This window comes from Sceloporus undulatus, chromosome 2, assembly GCF_019175285.1.
Source record: "Sceloporus undulatus isolate JIND9_A2432 ecotype Alabama chromosome 2, SceUnd_v1.1, whole genome shotgun sequence".
NCBI lineage: Eukaryota > Metazoa > Chordata > Lepidosauria > Squamata > Phrynosomatidae > Sceloporus > Sceloporus undulatus.
In genome coordinates this window covers 57,252,885-57,280,770 of record NC_056523.1, presented here as the reverse complement: position 1 = coordinate 57,280,770, position 27,886 = coordinate 57,252,885, and the positions used below count along the sequence as shown (strand labels likewise).

Sequence of the window (27,886 nt, the reverse complement as noted above, 5' to 3'; positions counted from 1 at the left end):
GCACCCTTTGGGTTTGGCCAGTCAACCAATTACAAATCCATGTAACAGTTACTTTGTCTAGCCCACATTCCACTAGTTTGTTTGCAAGAATGTTATGGGGAACCCTGTCAAAAGCCTTACTGAAATCAAGATATACTACATCCACAGCATTCCCTTCATCTAACAAGCTGGTAATTTTATCAAAGAAAGAGATTAGATTTGTCTGGCATGACTTCTTTCTCTGAAACCCGTGTTGATTTTTTGTGATTATGGAATTGCCTTCTGGATGTTCACAGACTCTTTGTTTAATGATCTGTAGTGGTCAGCCCAATCCTCCAAGCGCATTGTCTGAACCCTCAGACCATATCAACTAAAACTGATCTCAAACAGCAAGACCAGGTGTTGTTTTGGACTTCTCTAAAGGAAGTACTAGTGCCAGTAATGGTCAGAGGAGCTGTCAGCATTTTATGCAGAATTTGTTACAGTACTCTTCCAAGGTTTCCAATACATCCCTTCTGGGGGTTGCTGAACTGTGCCAAGATAACATCATTCTTACCTATGAGAACCATAAATTGTAAAGGTAAAGGTTTCCCCTTGGCATGTATGTCTAGTTGTAACTGACCATAGTGAGCGGTGCTCATCTCCATTACTAAGCCAAAGAACCAGTGTTGTCTGAAGACGATTCCATGGTCATGTGACCAGCATGACTGCATGGAATTCTATTACATTCCCACCAAAGTGGTATCTATTTATCTACAGTACTTACATTTGCATGCTTTCGAACTGCTAGGTTGGCAGAAGCTGGGACTAGTGACGTGAGCTCACTCCATCATGTGACACTTGGGTCTGGAACTGCCAATCTTCCAACCTTACAATCGTCATTCTTAACCACTAAACCACTGCGTCTTAACCACTAAACCAAGGCATCTTAACCACTAAACCACTGCGTCCCATACCTGTCATATAAAGAAAATGTATTTAACAGACAGATGTCTGTTGCTTCCCTCTTCCCTTTGTTCGCAAACTAATGTAGAGGCATTTTGATTATTTCAGATTGCTCAGTTGAGCTAAGGAAGTTTTGAATAAATTGCTTTCTCTCAAAGTGAGGTACACAAGTTTGTACATGTTCTCTTTTTTCCTTACTAAGGTATATTGGTGTTGATGTATTAAGTATGGCCTTGTGAGAATTTGAAGAGTATGCTAGTGTTATTTACAAACTTATTAGATTAATTACAAAACAATCTGAGCAAGTACTAGTAACATGGCTTCAGTTTGATAGCTTGTGGGGCAATCTTTGGATGGATTAAGAGAAAAGGTACCTACAGCCAAAGTAACGAGAGGAATTTTGCTGATCAGTTCATTTTATGAGTTTAAAATAATATGGGCTGTAAAGAAATCTTAAAAGTGTGAAACAAAATTGATAAAATGTATGTTTTCCATTTTCACAGGTTGCTGCTAACACTCCCAGTATGTATTCTCAGGAACTGTTTCAGCTTTCTCAGTATCTACAGGTAATTTCTGTTTCATACTGCAGATTTAACTTGGTTGACTTGTGTATAATGAATCAAAAGTTTTGATTTGGTAGATATGAGGCTGGTGTAAAGTAGTGGCATCATACATATAGTAGCGTTTGTCAACATGTGAACAACATGTGAACAAACAAAGTCTGAAATTTGAGAAAGCAGCCCCCCGCTCCGATTAAGAGATAATTCAAAATGAAAAACCTGGTTACAGTGGAATACCAATGGTGTTTTGTCATTTATGCATTCTAGTCATGATAAGCAGAGCTTAGAACATTAGGTTTGAAAATTATTTGATAATTTAGAATGTTAGAAATGGGTACATTAATTTGTTTCTTTCAGTGCAACAAACTGAATTAGTTTCATTATTTATGTAATAAGTAATTAGTTAATTTCAAATTCTGACTGAAGCCAGACCATAAGATTTACAGAAAATGACATGGCGGTTGTTACCATTGACTCCTGAGGGACATATTTTGTTTTTGGCACCTTCAAAGGTGATGGCAACAACAACAATTTTAATGTTATTGTTAACTGCCTTAAAGCTGACTTTGACTAATGTTGACCTTATGAATGAGACACCGTCAAGATACCCTATCTATCCTCAATAGCTCTGCTCATGTCCATCTTGATTAAGTGTATTCAGCTTGTATACATTCTTCCTCTCTTCCTACTGCCTTCTGCCTTTCCAAGGATTATTGTCTTTTCTAGTGAGTCATGCCTTCTTATGATGTGACCAAAATAAGACAGCCTCAATTTAGTCATCTTAGCTTCTGAAGAGAGTTCAGGTTTGAGTTGTTCTAGGACCTATTTGTTTGTCTTTTTAGCTGTCCACAGCATCCACAGAACTCTTTTCCAGCACCACATCTCACATGAATTGATTTTCTTTCCATCAGCTTTCACAGCCATACATAATTATTGGGAATATGATGGCGTGAACAGTCCCAACTTTAACATTCAGTTGTATATCTTTGCACTTCAGGATCTTCTCTAGTTCTTTCATAGCTGCCCTTCCCAGTCCTAGTCTTCCTCTGATTTCTTGACTATAGTCTCAGTTCTGATCACTGATTGATCCAGGATATGGAGAATCTTTAACTATTTCAATTTTCTCATCATCTATAATTTATGTATATCCTCCATGGTCATTATTTTTGTTTTCTTAATGTTCAGCAGTAAGCTTGCCTTTTAATGTTGCCTTCCCCCAAACTGGGTTTTAGCTATGAATGAACTGCACAGTTCATTATGAAATTGTTGCATGGGGATGGTGGAACTTCAACACTTCTAGAAACTGTCGGATTAGGAAAAGCTGACCTAAAGGATAGGATCTCATCTTAAAACCTGTTCAGCTTTGTCCATTCATCAGTAACTATTTTACCTTATCTTTACATGAGTTCAAACTATAATTTTTAAACTGGGAGGGAGGGTTAGGTTAGGGCTTTGTGGGTTTATTGTTTTATCATTGTGTATCGTATAATCATGTTGTTACCCGCCTTGATCCCCAAAATGGAAGAGGTGGGATATAAATAAATATTTCATTCATTCATTCATAATTTCCTAAGAAAACCAATGGCTAAGTTTTTGCATAGAGTAACACTAAAGCCAAAGACTTAAAACTAGCCTATACAATCTTTAGCTAAATTAATAAGGCTGAAGCAATCAGATATAACTCAGAAAAAAGAGAGACACGAAGAACTTCCCACAGTACAGGAAAAGATAGATCAAAGGAAATGAAAATGAGAATGCCACATGGGCCCTACAGGAGATCTGAAATGCATTCATTCCACTCTTTCCAAACATATGTCAAATTTTTTCATAGGCAAAACTTCAAAGAATATACTGGTGGAAATGCAAGAAAATATGGAATTTAAAAGACTTAAAGGGAATAAATTCAATCCTACAAATTTATTGTTAATTGCTATCTATCTGATTTCAATTTACAGTGACTCTGTGAACAAGAGGTCTCCAAAAGCTCACCCATTATCTGTCTTGCTCAGGTCTTGCAACCTCAGGTCCATGGCTTCTTCAATTAAATCAATCCACTTGTAGTGTGGTCTCCCTCTTTTGCTACTGCCTTTTACTTTATCAAGCATTGTAATATTTCCATTGAGTCTTAGGAGGCAAAAGCCTCATATTCTCATTAAAAATCCAGCATGTTGCACAGATTGCTGCTGGTAAGAACATAAGAATGATTGCCATGTATAACCAATGGTTGAATTAGCAGTGCCATCATTAACCTGATCTAGATGCTTCACGAAATTTCCCCTTCCAGTCACTCCCATTCCCTGAATGCTGATAAACACCCAGGAATCCTTTAGCACCTCCTCCCCAAGACTTTTGTGGTAGACATAAGAACATGCACCATTGTATTCAAGTTATTCCTGCTTTTATCATAAAAGGAAGAAAGCACAAACCGTTGCCACTGATTTTTTTTCTTGATATATCTTGGTGTTTCTCCAGATACCTTGACCTAAAGGAATCGTATCAATACAGCTAAAACTTTCAATGTAGTTTTCCAGTTGCCAACAGAAGAAAATACTGTTCTTGTGACATATGTCAGCAAATCCCCTGTTTTATAGATAAACATGAGAAAATGCTCAGATTTGGCATCTGTGTGGAATGCCACACATTATGTCATCTGCTTAGTTCCCTGACTCCACCACATGGTAGAAATTCACATTAGTATGATAAATGTCTAAATCCATTCAAAAACACCAAAGGCTTTGGCGCAAACATTGTGGCATAAATCAGTGTTTGTCCCTTGATTTCTTACTTTCTTTAGACTGCATATGCTATTAAAATGTAAAAGAAAATAGTTAAAATAATGTATTATTAAAATTCCTACTGCTACTGTTTTGAATTGACTTTTTTTTGTGTATGTTCAATATAGGAAGCCTTACACAGGGAGCAAATGTTGGAACAGAAGCTGGCCACCTTGCAACGATTGCTTGCTGTCACTCAAGAGGCATCAGATACTAGCTGGCAGGTATTGTGTGGGCCCCTTTCACTAAGTCTGTCTATTCCAATTTCAGTTTTTGGAGCTATGGATTACAACTAAATTACCCGGATCTGGTGCAGTTAGGCATGCGATAAAGTATTGCATATGCCACATGAAAACCATTTCCTTATGAAATGCTTCTTGTGTGTATTTATTTTGCTAGATGTTTGCTAAGTTAAAAATGAGTTTGGATTTTTTTTTAACAGGCATTGATAGATGAAGATAGGCTACTATCAAGGTTAGAGGTTATGGGAAACCAGTTACAAGTGTGTTCAAAAGTAAGTACCTTGCTTGATTGTGATATAAAACATTTCAGTTCTCAGAAAAATCTAATAGCATGCAAGTATGTATTTGTGTAGTTACTTAGTACTTAAAAGGAGGCTTGCTGTATCTGATCAAAGGTCTGTCCAGCATCCTGTTTCCCACGGTGGCAAACCCAGTGTTGAAGCCCATAAGTAAATTGGGCAGACATTTCCCACTGTTAACCTCTTCCTAGCTGCATTGGTATTCAGTGGTGTATTACCTGAATTTGGAGGTTAATTATTATTAAGATAAGTACAACAGCACACAAAAAAGATACATTAAAATAGAATTAAATTATTACAGTATTAAAACAAATTGCATGTGAAAAGGATAAAATACAGTTAAAAAGGTAAAATGTTTTAAACACTTTAAAACAGTGTAACACCCCAGCCCATTCTTTAAAAACTTTCTGTTTTAAATGTCTGTCTGAACAGGGAGGTCTTAGCCTGCTGGTGGAAGAACAACTAGGAATGGGCCATTCTGGCCTCTCTGGAAAGGGAGTTCCACAGTTTAGAGGCAGCCATCAAGAAGGCTCTCTCTGGAGTCCCCACCAACTATGTTTGTGATGGTGGTGGCACTGAGAGAAGAGCCTCTCCTGATAATCTCAGAGCCCAGGCCAGCTCATACAGGGAGATACAGTTTGTCAGTAGTCTGAATCTGGGCCCTATAGGGCTTTATAGATTATAACCAGTACTTTGAGTTGTGCACTGGTAGCCAGTGAAACTGTTTCAATAGGGGTCTTATGTAATCTCTGTAACCTGTCCCCATTAACAGTCTGACTGCAGCTCTTTGGACCAGTTGAAGTTTCCAAACACTTCTCAAAGGCAGCCCTAAGCAGAGTGTGTTACAGTAGTCCAAACAGGATGTAATCAAGACATGTACTACTGTGGCCATATCTGACTCTTAAGAAATGGTTGCAGTTGGCACACAAGCTTTAAATGTGCAAAAGCACTCCTGGTCTCTGAAACCTAATCCTTTTTTAAAAAAAGTCATCACCATTTCTAACCACAATCTGGTTAGTTACCCCCCCCCTCAATAACCGCTAACATTGGGCTTGTTCTTTCTGTTCTTAATAATAATAATAATAATAATAATAATAATAATAATAATAATAATAATAGGATTTATTTATATGCTGCCCAATCACTGGGAATCCGAGCGGCTTACAACAGAGGGGATAATAGACGGTTCCCTGCCCTCAGGTTTACAATCTAAAAGACACAACACAAAAGAAGAAGGGAATGGTGAGGGTGGGGGAGGGAATCAGGTCCAGCATTCTTCTCTCTCTCTGAGGCCTGGACCAAGGCAGATGGACTGGAAGGAGGGCTCTTTTTCTTCAGGCTTGGAAAAGGGTTGTAGTCTTATCTTGTCCTTATCAACGATAATCTCTAATTTACATCTTTCAAGAATAATTTTAAATAACCAAGTCTTCCATTTAGCAACCTGATAAATTTTATTTGCAGTTAACTCTCTCTATACTCACACACACACACAATAAAGGTAAGAATAGAGAATATAGGGAGAAATGGAATAAAATATTGCAATCAGGGAGAATTATAAAAATTGAATTATAAAGAATTATAGAAATTACCAGTAAATTAAATTGTGAAAAATCACAACCTATAAATTAAGTGATATTTTACATTTAAGCCATGAGAGAAGAAGTGGTTCACAATGGATATTAATCCAGAGTTTTCTTACAATAATGAAAGCAGAGCAGTTCCTGATATCCAGGGATGATCAAAGATGCTTGTGAGTCACAAATGTCTTTAGTTCCAGTGAAAACAATATGTAATTCTAAAATGGATCAGAGCTTTTCTAATTGAATGCAATACTTTTTAAAATATAAATGAAAAGCTGTGGGTTTTAAATCTTGACCATCTTGTTGTTTTTACTTACAGAATCAAACAGAAGACAGTTTACGAAAGGAACTTATAGCATTACAAGAAGATAAACATAATTATGAGACAACTGCCAAAGAGTCCCTGAGGCGGGTCCTTCAGGAAAAAATTGAAGTGGTCAGAAAACTTTCTGAAGTGGAGGTATTTGCTAATTGTATTTTGTCCATAATTTTATAGCACAAAAATTATTTCACCTACATATCATAAAAATAAAACCTTGTGTTTACATCTTCATTAAGATCTTGTTTGTTTGTTTGTTTGTTTCAGTCTTGTTTTTCTTTTGTGGTTTATCCTAAGGTGTCTATGGCTATGAACAGATATTTTTACTTCCATGATTATCTCTAGGGAAAATGGGAATGCATTTTGGGCTCCCATGCTCCATATTTCTTTCTTCTTTTCACTGTGGGAAATAATAAAGCTAAATCATGTTTATTTAATCTACATCCAGGCTGTTTTTTATTTTTTAAAAAACTTCCATTCAGTGCTTTATTCTTGGCTATTTTCTGATCTCAATGAAAATTCCAGTTTCTTCCAGGGTATAAAAATGCCCCATGTCCACAAGAGCATTTATGAGTGCAAACATCTCGTACCCTATAGAGTAGTCCAATACCCTAGCACCCAGGGCCAGAAAATGCATGTTCACATGAGGTGAAATACTTGTTTAGAATAGCTTTCAGCCCCCCCCTTTTTTTTTTGCCAAAAAATGTAGCCTACACAAATGCAGTAGGTTTGTTGGAAGGGGTTTTTTTTTGTCTCAGATGTTTCTGTAAAAAATGAAACAAAAACTGTACATGGCTGAAACTCAAGGACATTGCTTACAGCTTTTCAAGTGACACGCCTATTTCTAGGTCTAGCTACATGTGAATTCTGAAATTAAATGTGACTCTGGAGGACTAAAATGTTCTCTTAATCTCAATGATTGTCAAAGAGGGATGTTTACTAATTGTGAATCCATAATAGAACAATTCTTTAAAATATATTAGTGCTAATTACTTGAACTGTTGCTTAAAAGCAATGAAGGTATTTTAAAATACATTTTTACAGAATAACACTGCATGAAGCTGAAACAGCTAGGGAGATATTTGGATTATAGCTGAGGTCCCATTATCTGAAACTTTGTTGTCCAGAGTTCCTTACCATGAAAATTCATTGTTAAAATTCATTAATGCTGTCTATTGTTAGTTTGTGTTAGTGTAAAGCTCTATTAGTAGATTTGGCATTTTACCAATTTACCATTCACATGTCACAAGCAGAGAAACTCTTGCCCATGGAAGCCTGATATGAGAAGTTTTTGGTTGGTGTGTGAAGCCTCCACAGATAGAAGAGTTTCTTTCCTTCAGATGTAATTGCTTTACACATGAACAAAGTGATATCAAAAGTGGGCAGGGGTTTCCTCCTCCTATATTGAATAAACCTGCTTAAGAATGCCTGAACAGGCCTTCTCTTCAGCAGAGAATGGATGTCCAGTTAATACCTTAACACTTTATACTGTAAAGCAAGCAGTGATCCTGTAGTCATTGACATGAAAGCTGATCATGTAGTACCCAAGACCACAAAGAAAACTGTTTAGCTCGGTAGGGATTTAAACTTGGTTTTCCCAGACCTGATCCAAGCACTTCTAGACATCACACCACACTGAATGTTACTTCCAGAATGAATGAAAATTCAAAAAGGAAGCAGCACAGATAGAGTATTGCCTTTATTCTCTTCTCTTGTCAGAGGTGCTGCTAATTCTTGGGTCTGATAGTCAATTGGCTTGAAGGCTGTCAAACTGTTGGATGCTGCACATACTCATCATACACTGGAGACCCTGTAATTAAGGAGATCTCTTTAGTGATTGTAGAACTGGATTATGTGGCACTGTAGTGCTGTATATTTTTAACATATTAAGATTAAGATTGTTTTCTGTCTAAAACAGCCTTTCCCAACCAGTTGCTTTTCAGATTAAGCTCCCAACATACCAAGCCTGAATGGCCACTGCTATAGCCTGGAACGCATCAGACTGGAGAAGACTGAATTAGAGTTTGTGTTAACTGATTTAGTTACTGCTCATGTTATTTACAATTGTAGAGATAACTTTTAGAGATAACTTTTTTGGACAATACTTAACCAGTTTAGTAAATACACAGAGGAGGGTTATTTTACGGTGAGATCTTTTGCAAACACTTAATTCTAATGAATAACACATTCTAGAAGGTTTGCAGCCACATGTTTCAGATGCCATCTTAAGAGAGAATGCTTTGATTGATGTTCAGTACACTTACTTTGGGAAGTGATTATAGTTCTCTAACTTTTGCAGTTATTGAAAATGTTAAAAACAGATTAAATAAAGTTTTTCTAGTTGTAACGTGCAATTTTTCTTCTTACAGCGAAGTTTAAGCAACACTGAAGATGAATGTACGCACTTGAAAGAAATGAATGAACGGACTCAGGAAGAGTTGCAGGAATTGGCTAACAAATACAATGGAGCTGTAAATGAAATTAAAGATTTAACTGACAAACTAAAGGTATTGATGGCTACATACATTCATTATTTTGTTGTTGAAACATTACTTTCTGATGAGTATGTAGGGAATCTTTCTAATGTCATTTCCTGCTCCCACACAGAAGGAACAAGAATTGATGTTATCAGGGCTCAACACATCTTATTACTATTATTTATTTAGTATGTATATAGTACGCCCTAGGCCGCCCCTACTGAAGGCGGATTGGGGTTCTGGCAACCACACATGCTGCGACCCCAATCCACCTTTTTGCTGGCTGAAAAAGGATGACAAAGAGCTGCTCCTATTTGGGCCAGCAAAAAGCCATCTTTTCTGCCCTGCTGTGGCTGGAAGCTGGCTTTAAGGTGCTCCAGTCGTGTGCGGTGTATAAATGCTGCACCATTGGAGTGCCTGGAAGCTGGCACCTGTGTAAACATCCAAGTGGTGCAACAAAAAGACTGTCTGTTTCAACCATTAGTAAACGTTATAGAAGGATTTTAGGTATTGATCTTAGGTAGTGCTATAATACGTGTTGTATAGAACTACCATTTAAACTCTATTCCCAGTGAATTGTGGAAAAACATTACTTCTAATAAAGTCTAACATGGACGCAAACCAATCACAGCAAAGGCAGTGATAGTTCTTGTGCAATGTGCACAGTCCCAAGTAGTGGGGCTTTTAGGATAGTGGACCAGGCTAGTGAAGAACATCAATTTGATCCCTGAAGAAACAGGTCTGACAAAGAAGGTCAGCAACAGCATGAAAGACATGTTTGGGGAGTGCAACAATTTAGTCCTCTCCCAAATTTTTCCAAGTGTTCCAGCTGCTAGTGGTGGTCTAGTACAGAGAGTTTTGTGTGTTGTGGTCATTTGAAGATTTCTGGCATATAACTATTTAGTTTAAGGGCCGTTCGAGATACTAGCTTGTTTTGCATTTTGGGCAAATACAGCATTCTAAATGGTAAGAGTTCTATGCTTCTAGGTAATCACCTATACTCATTTCCACAGAGTCATCTGTCCTTTGAAGAAGCTGTTTAAATAATTATTTATCTAACATCTCACTACACTAATTTATACTTTTTATTTTGTTAATTTTATAACAAGAAGTCTAAATAACAAAAAAAAATTTAAAATAAGAAAGAAGCTTATTGATTTCTAAGTGTAATTTATTTACTAATTGTTACTTTATTGTATGCCCTTATCTTATATTCAGATTTTAATTTTCTTCAAAAGACTTCTAAATTTCATGTAAAATCAGGATGTTGCTCAATTACAACAAAAGAAAGCCCAAATGCACAGGTGAACAAGACATTTCCTAGGATTTACTGAAATGCTACAAAACCTTTTAGTTTTCCCGAATTCTTTCAAACTCCTTCACCAGGCATGCAAATAATTATGTGGGATTAGGGATGTTACTGTTACTATTACAATTTCACTGGAGGGGTTTTACAGCTTTCACTTAGCTGTTGTACAACTTAAGGAACAAAGAACAGGAGGAAATCTCACTAAATTTTATGTATTATACATAAACATACAAATGTTTACATGTGGAAAGTTTTTCCTGGGAAAGTATTAGAATGTATAGAGTTCAAATCTGATATTTATCTTGTATGGTACAGTTGACTTATAGCCATTTTAGGAGGTGTAGGCTCGCCGTGAGTTTGAATGATAATTAACAATGTCCCAAAAGTATTGTTTGGTGATGCTACAGAACAGAATATACAGTACTTCTCTATGGTGGGATGGACAAAGGCCCCGTACAGACCGGCAGTTTATGCCGGCCTGTATGCGGACTGGGATTTGGTATCCATATGGCTGAGAACCCTAGTTTGCTGCCTGGTGCCATCATGGTGCATGCCCATTTACAAGGGCGGCGCAGCGCCCAAATGGTGCTGGCCAGAAGGAGCGTCGTCATGGCATGCTTACAGCAGCTACTTTTTGCTCCCAAGAGGGAGCGGATCGTTGCTGTGGCAAAGATCCAGGGCAGAACGTCTTGCTGCCGCTTCTTGCCTGTCTGTCCAGCCCCTCAGTTTGTCATTTTATGAATAGAAACCTGTCATAGCTTTTGGGAGCATGAACATTCATATAATGAGTACTTCATGACAAGTAAGATGAGAATGTGATGCAGATTGAAGATATGTTCATTTATATCAGGAGTGACAAACGTCAGACTTTGGTTTGAATCCAACTCACTGGGCTTCCCCACATGGCTGTGTCCTCTTCCCCATTACTGTATATTGTTCTTTTGGGTTTTCTTTGCCTTTGTATTATTTTATCTAATTCTGCATGCTTCTATAAGGCTTCATTATTAGCAGAAAACTACTAAACTACAAGTAACTTTAATCCCTCTCTTTTGCTTTTGCCCTCACATACCACTGGAATTCCATACATAACCCCCCCCCCCTCCATCTCTTGGAAATTAAATAGGAACCTTGATTAAAAGAGGCTCTGTACATTTGATGCAGACAGTTCTACTACATGGCTTTGAAATGACAGGCCCTTGTGAATTGTGCTTACTTCTGATCCATATCCCATTTTATGCTGTAAGATGACAATGGGCAGACAAAAACTAGGCATATGGAAGTCTACAGTAGTCTGTTCTAAGAATAAAATTGGTTTTTAACATAACAGAACAAATATTCTGACATGCTTTTAGCAAAACAAAGCACACCTCTATTTTCCCCCTTAAATTGATTTGATGTATGGATATTTTCTCTGGTATTTATATAGGCAGCTGAAGGAAGACAAGAAGAAATCCAGCAAAAAGGACAGGTTGAGAAGAAGGAATTGCAGCAGAAAATAGAAGAAATGGAAGAGAGAGAGCAGGAACTTCAGGCAAAAATAGAGGCTTTGCAAGCAGATAATGACTTCACCAATGAACGGCTAACTGCTTTGCAAGGTCAGTTCAGCAGTCCAAACATATTTCTATTATACATTTTTCTTTTAAACTGTGAAATATATACATTTTTTGGAATTCTGTTTACAGTCCGGTTAGAACATCTTCAAGAGAAAGCTCTTAAAGAACACAACAGCTTAGGTAGGTCTAATATTAAAGTACTTTGCTTAATGCTGATTTTGAATGATTAACTTTTATCCCTTTCTTAGAATAGCAAAACAGTTAAATGATTATATACAGAGCAAGAATGTCTAAAAATATACTTTCCTCTTGCTGTAGCTTAATTTCTGAACAGTTGATAAACTAGTTAATAAATGGCTGCAAGAAAATGCCAGTAGAGGGCACTGCTTTTATAGTATTTTATCAGAAAGAACTTCTTTAGGCATTTTTTAAAGTCACAGTATTACTTTTTCTGGGGTTTTTCGTTACATCATTAGCCATTTGATTTCGGTTTGTACCTTGGCATTGGCATATCTGATATGTAAGCGTATCTGTTTTAAGGACATAATTTTGTTCTCTTGTTTTCTGTAAATTGGATGATAAAAGCATGCTAGAACTTAGCCAGACATTCAAAAAGTTGGCTCAGATTTGCAGCAGAAGAGGAAGGTGTAATTGCCTCTGCTTTTTCCTTTTGGGGATTGGTAGGAAAATAGCTCAGCAGATGATTGTAGCACAGTGATAAAACATAGAATAGTACTGAAGAATGCAAAAAGTCTGAATTGAGTCCTTTGCTTATTGAGATAGACCTGGGAAAAACCTCTTATCTTTGGACTCTGAGCGAGAGCCGCTGGTAGGCAGGCAATGTAAAATACAATATTGGGCTAGATGGATGAGTTGTTGACTTGGTATTAAGCAATTGTTCTTACATTTGAAGGATAGGAGCACACAGTTTACTGGTTCTTCCTTCCCCACCTTGGTTCCTCTAAGCCCACAGTGTAGTTCCTCAGAATGCTCCCAGAGTTACTGTTACTCTGAAGATAATTCTGGTAGGCAGAATAAGAAGGTGGCCTCTTAGAACTGCCCTCATATCTGGGGACATTATGAGAAGGGAAGGCCAGCAGTAGCAAGGAATGAGAACCATAATAAATTGTGCATTTCTATCATTGAAATTATCCCTTGGAAATAACTTAAATGCCTACCTCACTTTTGCCACCTGGAAATGGAGGTAGCAAAGTTCAGTGGGTCTTTCAATTCAGCTCTAAGCAATGCAGGAAGCTGAGATTTTACATATTCAGAATTTATATCATTTGTTAATTCTAGGCATACAAGTTGATGACTTCATTCCTAAAATTAATGGAAGCACAGAAAAAGGTAGAGTATCCTGAATAATAACAATTTTTTCTTCTGGTGGTATTTTTAATTTTGAGCATATTAGTTTTGCTCATTTTTATTCTAAAACATAAAAGAAATAAAGTACTATAGACAAAACTATTGGTGTTTCCTTATAAATTTAAAGAATCTAGTGAACGAAGTCTACATATTGCGACACTGGTCTGATTTGAAATTTTTCTCTACCAACAGAGGAAATCTTAATAAACAGAATCATGCCTACATAATATGACAATTTGTCAGATTGCAGGGAAGTAACTGCAACATAAAAGGCAGATAATACCTGCACAACAATTTAGGATAATAATCCCAGTAACATTTACATTTTAACTTTGATGCTGACTGTAGTCTCTTTTAAATTCATGTAAAATTCCTGCTATTAGACATATCAAAACACTGAAAACATTTTGTTTGGGATGCTAGTAATATCTTCAAAACTGAATAAAGATGACTATAGAAGTTTATTTCCAGTTGATAAGTCCCATTCAGTTCAGTGGGACTTCTCACAGCTAGGTGTGTAGTATAATGTCGCAGGCCTCAAAACCTTTCATTTGATTGGCTACTAACACTAATATAACTGTCTGCTAATGTGGCACATTGTTCTTGCCATTAAAATTTTAGTGATGTCATGATTTTGAGCATTAACTTTTTCCTAAATAGTCCTTCAACATTAGTCTAGATAATACTTTAATAGCAGCTTCTTTCTTTTAAAATATTAATCTTCTTTCTCTTAAACATTGTTGCAACTCCTGCTGGAATCCAGAGAAGCCTCTTGGACACCTGGGGCTTTCTCTATAGTTTTTATTGCTACACTGCCACACCTAATGGACCAGACATAAATTTAAAATGGAACAAAAAGACTTATCATCATCAGCTGTAATAAAGATGTGAGAATTAGGCTAGAACTGAAGTCTCAGGGGTTGAGCCACAGAATTCTGTGCATCCTCTCCTACATCTGCATTCTCCCTACTTCCTTCTGCCCAGTTTGATATTATGTGGCAATTGGTAGATATAATTTAAATTATTCCTGGTTATCTCCATACTCATTTTGTGGACCTTACTGAAACCTGGTTATCCTGGAAGCATCATAAGATTTCATTTTGGCAGAGTTAGCCATTATAACAAACATGATGATTAATATGTTTGGAAAACTGAAACTTAAATGCATGCAAAAGTGTGAGAGGATACTTTTATGGACTGCTCCGAATCCACCAAACAGGGTAGGCAACTTTTTATGATCTGTGGGTTGCACCAATCCTGTTTTGTACATAACCCTGACTCTACATACTCTCACTATTCCTTTTATTATTATTTTTTTAAATGAGAAGCAACCAAGGGTAACTTGCGATTGTGTGTGTGGTATGTGGGTGAGGGGGTGTGGCAAAAAAAAAATTATAGCACATAGCTAGGTCCCTTGGAGGCTTCTGTGAGTGTGATAGTCCATTTTTAAGCCAAATCTTGGGTGGGGCCAAGGGTTTGGTGATGGGATTCCCTGAGGCCTTAGCAGGCCATGCAGTTTCCTTCCTGTGATAAACTACCTCCTTTCCAAATAAATAAGGCCAAAGTCATGAGTGCCTTAAGTCACAATCACTACCTTTTTTGATCTCAGCAGAAAACATATGTATTTCTTGGAATTGGCAAATTGTGCCTCATTGAATAGTCCTTTCCTGGAGGTTTTGTTTGAATCATCACAGAAACAGAAGAGACCTCAAGGACCATCAAAGTCCAACTCCCTTCCTGGGGCCCTGGTGGCACAGTGGTTAAAATGTCAGTACCGTGGGGCCTTGGTATCCACTGGGGTTTGGTTCCAGGACTCCCCATGGACAGCAAAATCCATAGATGCCCAAGTCCTTTCAACCACAATGGCACAGAAAAATGGTGTCCACTATATAAACTGGCAAAATCAAGCTTTGCCTTTGGGAATTCATATACTTTGAAAATATTTGTTTACAAACAAATTTGTTTCCTATTCAAAGCCAGGATTCAAAATCGCATGATGTTGTACATTTATCCAGCTGTAAGGAGTTGAATTATTTTAAAACCTCTAGTTGTCTCTCCAGCTTTTATAAGGCATATTCACTTCAAAACAAATCTTGGTTGTTTTCCCAAATTACATTCACACCAATTCAAGCAGTTGTTTTTATCATAGGGGCTCAATAATTGCACTCTTGTTCTTTAGGCCTTTCTAGGAAGCTCATCTTGGCCTTTTATTTGTTTTATGAGCTTCATATTTCCCCCTCTTTGCCCCAGCTCTCTTTTAATGTCACCTAATTTCCATATTTTCTTCACAGTTTAACTGTCATGATCTCTTTTTGCCATGCAACTTTCTTTTGCTTGCTACTCGGAATTCCTAACAAACCTTTTCCTGAACTTGATTGTATTTTCCTCAGCCTTGTTTTAACTTCAGTTTCAGCAGTGTCATCAGATAGTAGCGGAGGCCATCATCCTTCCATGAGCAAAAGCAGGCAGGCTATCCCAGTCCTGCTCTCTCATGTAGCTCTTGTGATACAGTGGCTATTGCTACTACTTCTGTGTAAAAGAAGCATATCTCATCCTAGAATTGTCTTTCAAAACTTCACCCACTCTTCTTATTACACTTTCTGTAATTTTGGCTGTGTGCCATTTCACCAACTCCCTACAGGATTCTGCCCTACACCTACAGTTTCTTAGTTCCTTCCACAGTGCCACCTGCCCTCCTGGCTGCTTTGGGCATGATGTTACATAAATGCTTTGCCTCAGGGCAAATTCTCAAGGTGGTTGCTGCTGCCCTACCATAAGAAAAGAGTTTAGAGAGTAAGCACCCATGAGTCTCTTTGCAGTGGTGCTTTAGAAGATCTCTGTTCATCCCTGTCTGTTGTGGATAGTCCTGTTCAAATGAACTTATTTTTCTTTTCAAAGCATAAATATAATGGCAGTATTTGTTGATGCCTGAGTGGTAAATTGGCAAGTGATGCATTGGAATGCGGTTGAACATGGAAAAGTAGATTTTACCTATGAATCATATTGGTAACATTAAGAAAGTCTGTAATTTTAGAAAGAAAACAGGCCTCAAGGGATTATTGTGTTTCTAAAATGCCATGTCAAATCAGGTTTTTGAAAAGAAGAGTAGAATACAAATATAACAAATCAGTGAATTTTCCCCTCTTAGCCTGTAGTGAGGTATAATCTTGTTCATGGAGCCCCTTTGAAATTTAAAATGACAGTTCTTAAATGACAGATACAATGCCTTTCAAGAAAAAATCTTAAAAGAGAATTGCCTACTGATATTTGAAGATGAATGGGAAGAAAGTTGGATAGCATCATTGTTTAAAACATTACACCAGTTGTCTTTAATCTTACTCTACACATTTTAATCCATACAGTATTAAGAAAATATACTAGGTAAATCATGATATTATTATGGAGAGATGAAGATATGATCAACTACATCTTATATTCATCTATTTTGGTATTATTGAAAACAAGCCATTTGAGAAATTGGTGCTATATTATATAAAACAGATGATAGTATCCAGCAGACTTTATCAGCATTCTCCTTAATCATGTAAAGGCTGCATTGAAGGAGTTTATTTGGAATTATTTATTAATCTATTAGTTCATTTATTTTTTAAAAAGTGTTACTCTTTTTCTGAGGGTTTTTTTTAGGTAATAGGAAGAATAGTTATAATCAAACTAACAAGCAAATATAGGGAACTGGATTTGTTGAAAGTACTATTAATTTGGAATAATAAAATTTGGAGGGAATATTTACTCATTACTCACATAAAACTGAATTGGGGCAAAAACACATTTCTCCCATTAAACTAATGGTAACTTGTAAAAAAAAAGTGACTGTTGACACAGTCTGCATTTGGTATATGTGAGATGTCTACATAACTAACAGGCATTGTTGTATATCATAAAGTTTAATAAGTTTTCATATTTATATCTTCAGAATATTCTATGTTTCACTATTGTTTATTGTTTGGATATTTTTTGTATCCTCTATTTTTATTTTTATGCCTTTTTTAAGGAGTCATCCCTTCCCCTGTTTCTGGGAGGCTTATAAATTTTGTTGTGAGCGCTCAAAAGATGGAGATGTGAACTTAAAGGTTTTTCTTTCTTTACTAGAGCTCTTTCTTTCAAAGAGTGGAGGGGACTGCACTTTTATTCATCAGTTCATAGAGTGCCAAAGTGAGTACACAGCATTCATCACATTCACTAAAAAGTTTATTTAAAAAACATCATCTATCACCTATGCAGTTCTAGTGGTATTTTTGTGAGATATGATAAGAACTACAGAATTTTAAAAATGATTCCAAAGTCACAGATCACTATAATTGAGTGTATTTTAATATATGTTACTAGGTTAGCAACTGTACTTTAATTATAGCTAGTATTACTGTATCAGTAAATAGCTACACCTAGTTGAATACTTAGGTTAGCTATGATGATTTTGCAACCTTAAGTAGCTTTAGTAGATCCAGCATGGGACCAAGTCTCAAGGTTTTTTTTTTGTTTTTTTTGGTGGGATGAGGTTTACCAAATAAACGTTACGTTGTTAACTGAAACAGTTGGATGATCATTATCCTTCATTTTTAAAATCTTAAAAGAGAATTGCCTTCATTATATTCAGTAATATAGCTCTGACATTGCAGCTCTGTTATTCACTTATTTTCTACTGGTGATTTCATTTTTCTAAAAAGGATTTATTTATTTTTTTGATAAGTTATGAGAATTTTTTTTTTTAATCCTTGAACTAAAGTATTGATAGATGGTTACACTGACTGAAGGCTTCCAGGATTTTCCATTACAACAGTACAAATGTTCTTCTCTCTTTAAGAACAACTGTACAGAAAAAACTCTGTAAATATCTACCTTGCCCTTGATTTTTCTTCTTATTTTTAGCTCTTTAATACTAATAGATACACACTAATCTAGTTCATCCTAGTTTCTTACGATTGCTAAGAACGTCTTCTCTTAATGTAAGTGGGGCTGTTCTGTTAGCCTTGTGCGCTTGCTCACTTCAGCCAGGAGTAAGTCAGTCAGGAAAGCTTAGCTGGGGGCAGCCATGGCATTTAAAGATAATGAGAAAGTACCTGTGGTAGCAATTCATTTAATCAGAATTAACTTATAGAATCGTAGAATCATATAACGTGAAGTCTCTAGAAAAGGTCTGCTGTGCAGGTCTGATCAGTGGTACTAAGATGCTTAATTCAAAAGTAAAGGACCAATTTGCATGCCCACCAAAGCTCTGCAAATTATTACAAGGAAAACACCATTTGACAAAGGTTCCAAAACATGGGATCATTTCCAGATGCATATTCACAAGTGCATCGATTTCCACAGTCTTTCAGAGATTGTTAAGAAGATAACTTCTCTCAGTACTGAATTTGTTGGAGAAGTTGAAGTTACTATTGTGGATGCTTAAATGATTTTCATCTACTTTAGTAAAAACTCAGAATAACTTTTTAAAAAATATTACTAAGAACTATGGATTTTTCACATAGGAATCACTTCAATTTATTTACTTAATTTATATCCTACCTTTTTGCCAGGACAGGATCCGAGGTGGCATACGTTTTAAAAGCACAATACAATTTAAAAATTCTTCATACATGTTAAAACATAATTAAATCAAATTTCTATTTTAAAAACTGCATTAAAGACAAGTTTGAAATATAGAAATCTGTAGTTAGATTGTCATTCAGTATAATAGTCTTGCAGAAGGGCTTACCATGTAGGCAGTTGGTAAGAAACGAACTTAACATAAGACAGCTTTTTCTGCATATAGAAAACATACGTAAGAGTGTGAAAATTTAAGTGTATATTTGCTTTGTCATATTTACACATCCGGAAGCTGCAGAATATTTTCATGTATGCCAACAACAAAACAGATGCCTGAAAGTTATGTGTAAGACTGTATTATGGCTATGCTTTGGTATACGCCCAATACAGTTTCCTAGTGGCTCACTGGGCATTTATTACCCCCAGTGCATTGCTCACCCCCTTGAAGAATCACTACTGCTAATTTTCACGAAATCTATACAAGGTGTAGAGCAAGCCAAACTTTTCTATCTTGACTACCTGGACCCCTTCTAATAGTTTTGTGATGTTTTACCTTCTCGTTTTATTTGTCAGGGGTATCACTTAGAGAGTGCAGGAGATGTGGGCTGCACCAGGTGACACACTAAGGGGGGGGGGGGTGACAGCACTGCTCCCCAGACATCTGCCTTTTAGCAGGAGTGTGGCATTCACCTACATCTCTTTAAAATGCTAAAGAGATGGTATGAGTGGAGCAAAGCTCAGTGGGAGGAGAAAGGAAAGGCCTCACATTTTGAATTTTTTGAAAAAAATTAAATTAATTTTTTTTATATTCTTTAAAAACATCACATCTTACCAGATTTTTACTTTAACTGCATGACACTATTCCATATAAATACATTTAGGCTGTGTGTATGAAATTGTAACATAAAGGTATGTTTTAAATTTACTAGGTGTTTATGTCACAACTATTACCATTACTTTCAGTGATATACAGGAATTACAATTTAAGAGTAACATCAGTGCAAAAAAAAATATACTAAGGATTCTGTATGGTGTGATACAGGAAGAGGGCAATGGGGGAGGTAACCCCATGAGTTACTGCTCTAGGTGATGCCAACCATAGTGACTCCAGTGTTATTTTTTTCTGGCTACTGCTTTTTTATTTTAATGTGCTAAGTTTTAGTTTTACTGTAAGTCTCTTTGAGGCTGTTCATATATTAAAATGGGGTAAAAAATGCTAGCCAGAGTCCAAACATGTACTCTTGCTGCTTCTGCCAGAGTTATGACCCCCTCCCCTTCTTGATAGTCACCCTGTCATATGCACCCTGATAGTCTACTCTGCAGGGTTTTGTCAAAACAGACTGTTGGTGCAGCATGGGAAGTGGAAGAAAGTTCTGATTCTGTTGATATGTGTACCAGTATAGATCATTGGACCTTGGGTACTGTAAATAAATAAACTACAGTCAGCCCTCCAGATTTGTAGGTTTAACCTTCATGGATTTGATTATTCATGAGTTTGTGTCTGAAAGGTAACCATGTTTCCCTCCGACATGGCCAGGAAGAGTGCACATGTACTTCTCCTCTTCTTCCTATGTCCCAGGCTTTTTCCTTGGAGAAAAAGCCCAGAACAGGGCAGCCGAGAAGGTTGCTATGTGCTCCTCCTCCACCCCAAGCTTTTTCCTGAGGGGAAAAGCCTGGGAGAGAGCAGCTGGGAAGGGTGCCTGCATTTTCCTTCTCCCTTCTGGTGCCTCATTTGCCCAGCCCCCATCTGACAGCTCTAGGCAAGCAGCTGCCTGAGTGAGCAGGTGAACTGGGAAGGCACGGGAGGCCCTGCCATTGCTACCCCGCACTGAATGACTTCAGGCCTGGGGCACCACTGGTCATGCATATTCCTGTTTTTCCACTTTTTGTGAGGGTATTGTGCCCCTAGCCCCTGCGAAGGGCAGACTGTAATATGCAAAAACAAAACAATTAGTTGTGCTCCTAATTAATCACTGTGCTAGGCCGGTACTGTTTTGTTATGGTATTTCAAGAAACCTCGGGGAGTTAGTTAATAAACAAAGAATTGGTAAGAGTCTGCAAGTGATCCTTGAAGCGATAAAATACAAAATAAAATTGCTTTTCTAACTTTTGAGAAGCATCAGATTGAGTAACCTGTTAGTGCATTCGTTGACAAAATGGATCTGTTTCAGGAACCTTATATTATGGGCTGGTCTTGCATCATGTTTTCCTCAGTCTATGGGACCAGTGAACAGTATTACATTACTTTGATAGATGCATGACAGTGCTTTGATCTCAAGGTTGCCTAATGGTAATTTAGGAAAGATGTATTTCTTATTTATTACCTATTGGCTTGGCATGAAACAATAGATAAATGAGTTTATATGTAATGCTTTGATCAAGATAAACAAAAAAGAGAACCATAGGTTTATCATGAAAACAAAGACAAGGTTATCATGAAAACATAGATAAGGTTTATCATTGATGGATAACACACACATCAAGCATCAGTTTCTCTTTAGATGAAATGTGGCCTAGCTTTCCTTAGCCTCTCCATTTTATGATAAGATACCTAAAGTCACTTCTTAGGTTAAATAGTTTCTGCTTGCACTGCACTGCCCTCTTATCTCTAAGCATAAGTTTTGGCATTTGTTTTGTTCAGTTGTCTTGCTCAGCCTTCTTTCTGTTAGTCTGTCTAGCAAAAATGCATATGAAAAAGCTTAGTGCTTGTTCAGATACATGAAACATTCATCAGAAGTAGTAAAATGCATCTGATCAATTCATCTTTCATATGGACATATGAACTATGTTAATTGAAAACAGTTTTTGCTGAGATTTGTTCTTGAAGGTTGTTCATACATTCAGACTGTAATGCCACAGTCATCAACAGGAGGACATCATTAAAATATATTGAATAACTAAAATACATAGTTGAACTTTGTGTGAATTATTTCCACAGATGTTCAAATTTTCCTGACCGTATTGTTATTGGTTATGGCTTTAAGATAGTACAGAATGCGTGTAGTCATCCCATTTACTGCCACATCTATCTTGTGCTACTCTTGTTCTTCTCTCATACCTCAGTTCACTGCTCTTCTTGTTATGTATGTTCTTTCCCCTCATAGTTTAATTTGGCCTCTTAGTTTGATGTGTCCAGATTGTCATGTTAACTTAATTTTCTTTTCCTGCCTATTCTTGTATTGTGTGTTTTCCCTGTCTCATTAGTTTGCTAACAAAGCATGAGGCCACCAAGACTGTACATCTTGTTCCAACCTTCTTTCATTCCCACTTGCTAGTCATACTAGTGATCATTACAAGAAAATAAGAATCAAAAGTCTAGTATTGATTTACTAACTTATTACCAACTACATGGGAGAGGAATCTTGTTCTACTCTTCCCCCTTCAATTTAGACAGTGGGAAGCCATAGTTGGACTGAAGTAAATGTGCCGTAGAGGTATATGATAAAAGTAGCTGTACTTTGTTTCAGTATATCTTGCTAGATGCCTTAGGTCTCATGTCAGGAGCAAGGTGGGACATATATTAAATAAAATAATAAAGTTGTAGAGATAACTGGTCTCTTAAAAGTATAAGATATGTCTACAGTAGTATTTCTGTACTGGTGTGAGCTAGATGATGTACCAGCATTCTGTGTACTGTCTTCAGAACTGTTCATCATGTGGCTCATTTGTGGATACTAGGTATTTGTAATGGAATGCACCTCTGTGTATTGTGTTGAATGAACAATGCAGATCTCTGTTGAGCACCTAAAACAATGAAGTAAGGAATATACAGAAAGGAGTATAGGTAAATCAGAGGTAGTAAATATTGTTTATGGAAAGATGTCCTTTTTTTGTTCAGACACTTTCAGTGATGAGTATATATATTTGTTTTGTGTTTTGTGTTTGTGAATTGTATTTCACACAAGTTTTTAAAAGTCTTCTGTTGTGGAATTTCTTCAAAATACATAAGCATGTAAATCTTTGTGATCATGCAGTGGATCATAAGCAGTGGTAGTGGCTACCGGTCATTGGTGTTAAACACTGTTGGAAGCAGTATGTTTCTATATATTAGGTGCTAGGGCACATATATAGTGCTGTTGTACTTTCTCCTGCTTATAGGGATCTTTTTAGCTACTGTAGGAGCAGAATGTAGGACTAGCTAGACCTTTGATCTGATCCAGCAGGGCTTCTTTTTATGTCCCTGTGTTTCATTTAATGGTTTTGGTTTGCAAAAACTTTCACAATATTTTAAATAAAAGTTAAATTAGATTAAAATTTTGGCATAAATAATTAAAGCTGTGTTTTGTATAATTGCTTCATTGCACTAGGAGAAAAAAAAATCTCACTGAGACAAGCACAGAGAAGTGTGAGGTAATTGCTTGTTTAAATTTGGTCATGGAATGTAGATTGAGACGTGTACAAAGAAATGCTTGGACAGTTTCAGCTTGGATAGTAACTCATATTTTATTCAGCAGACAAGCTCATAGACGAAGGACATCTTTCCAGAGTGGATGAAACAAAGATTCTAAAAGGTTAGACTTTTTAATTTACTTATTTTACTTATTTTTTAGGCATGTAATGAATCCTTGGATTGGGCATTGGAGTTTTCTTCTAAATGTGAAGAATGTTTGAAGGAATATAATACACTAAATCCTTACTGTTTTTGCTCCCCATTTCTGAAAAAAAAAATCTAACTCCTTACTTCCAAATTATGTATTTAGCAATGCCAGCCTTCATGACGGGGGGAGGGGGGAAGAATGGAGAAAGATTTCAAACATGTACTTTTGACATTACAGGTACAGCTTTGAAATTTTCAGCCTTAATACAGAAATAGGTTCTGTTCAAATATTTCCCCCTACAAATAAATTCCCTTCGGATAAATAATCCCTTATTGGTAAACATTTCCCACCCATGTGAACTATATTTTATTAAAGGTTTTAATTTTTGCTGTTATAGTGTTTGTCTTGTAAAAATTTCCCCGAACCCTGTGAATATCTTTATTGAATTCTTAATAATTTCACCAAATTATTTTAGTCACAGATAAATGCTTTCATTTTAAATCTCTAGACAGTGACAGTTTTCAAAATCTGTATGCACCTGGTTTTCTGTGTGTTCCGTTTGTGCAAAGTGCAGGCGGCATGCCATATTTGGAAAAGAATGCAGACAATAAATGCAAGTGTAATTTAATGCTTACATGCCAGTATTATCTTGAAAAATGGTGAGTTATTTTTGCATTGATGTGTAATACATTACATCAACCCTCAAAAGATCCAGAAATGATGTTTTAAAATAAAACGTAAAATAATATAAAGTTCAAGACTTTAATATTAAGTTATAATATAAAAATAAGGGAAATTTATAAAGTCCTCCCTGATAAAAAGTGAGTTTGTTATCTAGTAGAATCCAGTTATTAAAACTGACAAATACAATAACTGTAAACACGAATAGCTGCATTTTTACAAGGAAAGGTACCAGCAGAACAGTTCATATTGTCTGTACAGAGGATGTGAGATTATATCTATGTCATACCAATTTAAAAAACAAATAAATCAAGTGACAGAAAAGATCAGTTTCTGAGACTTCGGAAAACTGTTGTCAGACTGCATGGATGCATAGCTTGACTTAGTGTAGGGTAGCTTTGTAAGCTTAATATTACAAGTGATCATTCTTATATTGAAATAATTGGTGGCTCCATTAAGAAGGTTCAGCAAAATATGCTGTCTCCTTAATGTATGAGATCCATAACATTTTTGACCTCCTTTGTTGGGAGTTGCCTACCAGGACGGTCTGTGTGGGTTCCTATGAAATATTTCATAGAATGACTTTGAAATCTAAAACCAAGTGCAAAAATATTAAACACAATTTAATGGTTGAGATCTAAAAGCTACAGTAGACTACCCATCCAAGTAGACTTGTTGAATTTTCATCAGCAGCAGATTGCTATGACATATCACAAACTACTTTCTCATTTCTCTCAGTTTCAAACATCTTCTCTATGTAGCATGAGGATCTGATATCCAGAAAACATAAGTAAAATTCTCCTTGGGGCATCCAGTACATGTTGAAAGGTCTTTGTGTCCTTATCATTATACTTAGCTGTACTAAAAAACTGGATGCCTTATCTTCTACTGAAGAGCAGTCATCACTTTTTTTTTTACTTTTTATACAAACACGTGTGTGTGTGTGTGTGTGTGTGTGTGTGTGTGTGTGTGTGTATATATATATATATATAGAGAGAGAGAGAGAGAGAGAGCTTAAAGTCAGAATTACTAAGTGGAGTAGGTATAAATAGAGAATGAAACCCAGTGGCATTAAACTGCTGTTTTTAATGCCTGTGTCTCAAATGACTCACCACCATGCCTCACAGACAAGCCATTCCTTTGTTTTTTCTTTGTCCATATAGGGTAATATGAATTACACTGCTGCAAAAAGCATGTTCAGATTAATATTTTAAAGACAGTAAACCATCAAGAAGTCTGGTAGCATTTTAGCATTCACTCCTGCCACCCCCAATAAAAGCAGCAGAAAACAACAACACTGAAATCATTTAAAGTATCAGATCAATTAAAGCCATTAATGAATCATGGATACTGTGAAGAACCTGAAAGATAAGGGAGAATCAAGACTTGCTTTTAATAGTAAAGGCACACATGTCTCCAAGGGAAGTTAAAAAATGTTGTCATCATTTTTCTGGTAACTATCCACTTCCTGAAAAGATGGTGATATGCATTGGAAGTCCTTTGAACTAGTAGGCACCTTCATTACCTAGATTTTAATAGAATCTCTTCAGGGTTTTAAAGATTAAAGCCAGATTAAAATCCATCCAAGAAACAATAGGGTAGCCAGGGCATCTTTTTTTTTTTTTAATGTGGACATCATTGGTTCTGTATAGTCAATTGTATTTAGCAATCTGGCTGCTATGCCTTATACTAGTTATATAAAGGCACTTCCATATGTAACATATTACAATAATCTGGCCTGTATTTTACTAAAGTATCTATAATTTTCTCTCCAAGGAGTTTGACAGCTGGTACAGGTTTCAACTAAAAGAAGTGAAGGATGTTCAGTGCTGTGGAGCTAAAAGATTCACCATGTAATCATATGTAATATGATAAATATTATACACGTTTATATTATATAATATAAATTATGAAAATTGGAATGTGATACCGATATACATCGTCATATTATGTGCTATGTATTTCTCTTTCTATAAGAATAAAGCTTTAATTTTTTTTTAAAAAAAGATTCACCAAGCTACAGATATGATCGTATGGCCAAAAATGATCTTTGAATTGGTTGAGTACATCTGCCCTAGGCTAGTAGGCCATTAAACAACAAGACCTTAATTCTCTTTGGATTGAACAATATTTTATTAGACTTCTCCCAATTTGTTATTGGTCTAAGCTAGTGGTTAAGATGCCAATTCTGAATATTGGAAAGTTGGTAGTCTGAGGCCCAAGTGCCACGTGATGGGTTGAGCTCCCATCACTAATCCCAGCTTCTGCCAAGCTAGCAGTTTGAAAGTATATAAAATACAAGTAGATAAATAGGTCCCACTTCGATGGGAAGACTTATGCACATCTCTTTCTGGATTTGATTGAAAAGAAGAGAACTATGTGTCATCTATACTGCTGTTTACTTCAGTGCACTTTATAGCAGGTTGCCCTTTAGGTTTGTCCAGAATCTTCAGCTACAAAAGAAAGCCATAACCAGGCTGGTGAGTGGTGACTGTAGTGGATTATGGCCAGCAGTTTACACATTTGTTGAGGGAACTGCTCTGACTATCTGTAAGCTTTAAGGCAGTGGTTCTCAAACGTTTTACCCTTTTGACCCCTGTTACATCTACATCTGGACATCACACACACACCTCGCTTGATGTAATATATGCATAAAAATTGTTTAGTGTATGTATTTTTGTTCATGCATACATTCAAATATATTCATACTTTAACACATAAGGAAAAGGGTCTCCTTCTTCAGGCAGAGGTCCCAAGCACCCTTCTTGCCTTTTTCTTCTCTTCTAGGGCAAAAAAGGTTTAGGAAGCAGAAGGGGAGAAGGAGGAGGGATCAGGGCCTCCAAGTCTCACACACCCCTTGAGCAGCTCTTTCCCACCCCTCTGTTTGAGAACCACTGCTTTAATGTTTAATTACCTTTTTTAAAAAGTAGTGTAGGTTTAAAGTTTTTGTGTTTGTTCACAAAGTCTTAAACAATCTGAGGAAAGATACTGAAAATATCATTTGTCTCCTTGTTGGGATGCTGTGTTCATTGTGTCTCCAGCTGGTGCTGAAGATATCAGAGATGCAGGACAGAATGGTGCAGAACAGGGTTTTTAGTGTCACTGCACCTACTGTCTGGAACTCTGTCCCAGTTCAAATTTCAAAGATACTTATTATTTTGATTTTCCAACAGCTACTGAAATGCATTTGTTTCAGCAAACTTTCCCAGATGTAACTGATTCATAAATATTTGTGAATGAATATTGATCTCACCCAGTCCTGTGGACAACATCTGCCAGTAGGTTTATGTAGATGAAGAAGTGGGGGGATAAAATAGAGACCTGTGAAAGACCAATGCACAAGTGCCATGGCACCAAAACCAACAGTATCCTGTCACTGCACTCTGGAATAGGTCATCTAGTTAGGAGCAGGACTTTTGAACAAAATGCTTCAAATCTCCATCTTGGTGATTTGATCCAGAAGGGCATTATATTTTTATCATTTCAAAACCTACTCTATGGTCCAACAAAAAACAATAGGGACACACACAATCTGTTGCTTTCCCAGTGAAGGTCATTCCCCCTCCCCCAGTGACCCAAATAGAATGAAAAGCTGTTTTGAAAAGCTGTCTAGTTACTGAACTACAGCACATGCTGAACAGCCAGCATCTCCTCAAGTGGTTTACCCAAGAAAGAGATATTCTCCACAGGCCAGTAGTAGTAGTAGTAGTAGTAG

The 27,886-nt window shown here is 36.6% G+C and overlaps 1 protein-coding gene and 1 pseudogene across 21 annotated transcripts in view; both read left to right on the top strand.

Annotated features, from left to right (window-relative positions):
• Positions 1 to 27,886, top strand: part of LOC121921296 (sarcolemma associated protein) — a 44,632-nt gene that overhangs the window by 3,971 nt on the left and 12,775 nt on the right. For 3 of the 21 annotated variants that reach the window (XM_042449178.1, XM_042449163.1, XM_042449160.1), the window contains exons 3-12: positions 1,428 to 1,490; positions 4,387 to 4,482; positions 4,701 to 4,772; positions 6,699 to 6,839; positions 9,068 to 9,205; positions 11,911 to 12,079; positions 12,167 to 12,217; positions 13,337 to 13,387; positions 17,516 to 17,578; positions 23,404 to 23,463. In XM_042449178.1, coding sequence (XP_042305112.1) covers positions 1,428 to 1,490; positions 4,387 to 4,482; positions 4,701 to 4,772; positions 6,699 to 6,839; positions 9,068 to 9,205; positions 11,911 to 12,079; positions 12,167 to 12,217; positions 13,337 to 13,387; positions 17,516 to 17,578; positions 23,404 to 23,463 — 904 coding nt within the window. The remainder of the gene's footprint in view (positions 1 to 1,427; positions 1,491 to 4,386; positions 4,483 to 4,700; positions 4,773 to 6,698; positions 6,840 to 9,067; positions 9,206 to 11,910; positions 12,080 to 12,166; positions 12,218 to 13,336; positions 13,388 to 17,515; positions 17,579 to 23,403; positions 23,464 to 27,886) is intronic. The other 18 variants (XM_042449164.1, XM_042449162.1, XM_042449182.1 and 15 more) reach the window with 16 other exon arrangements.
• Positions 18,404 to 19,441, top strand: LOC121921300 (annotated as a pseudogene).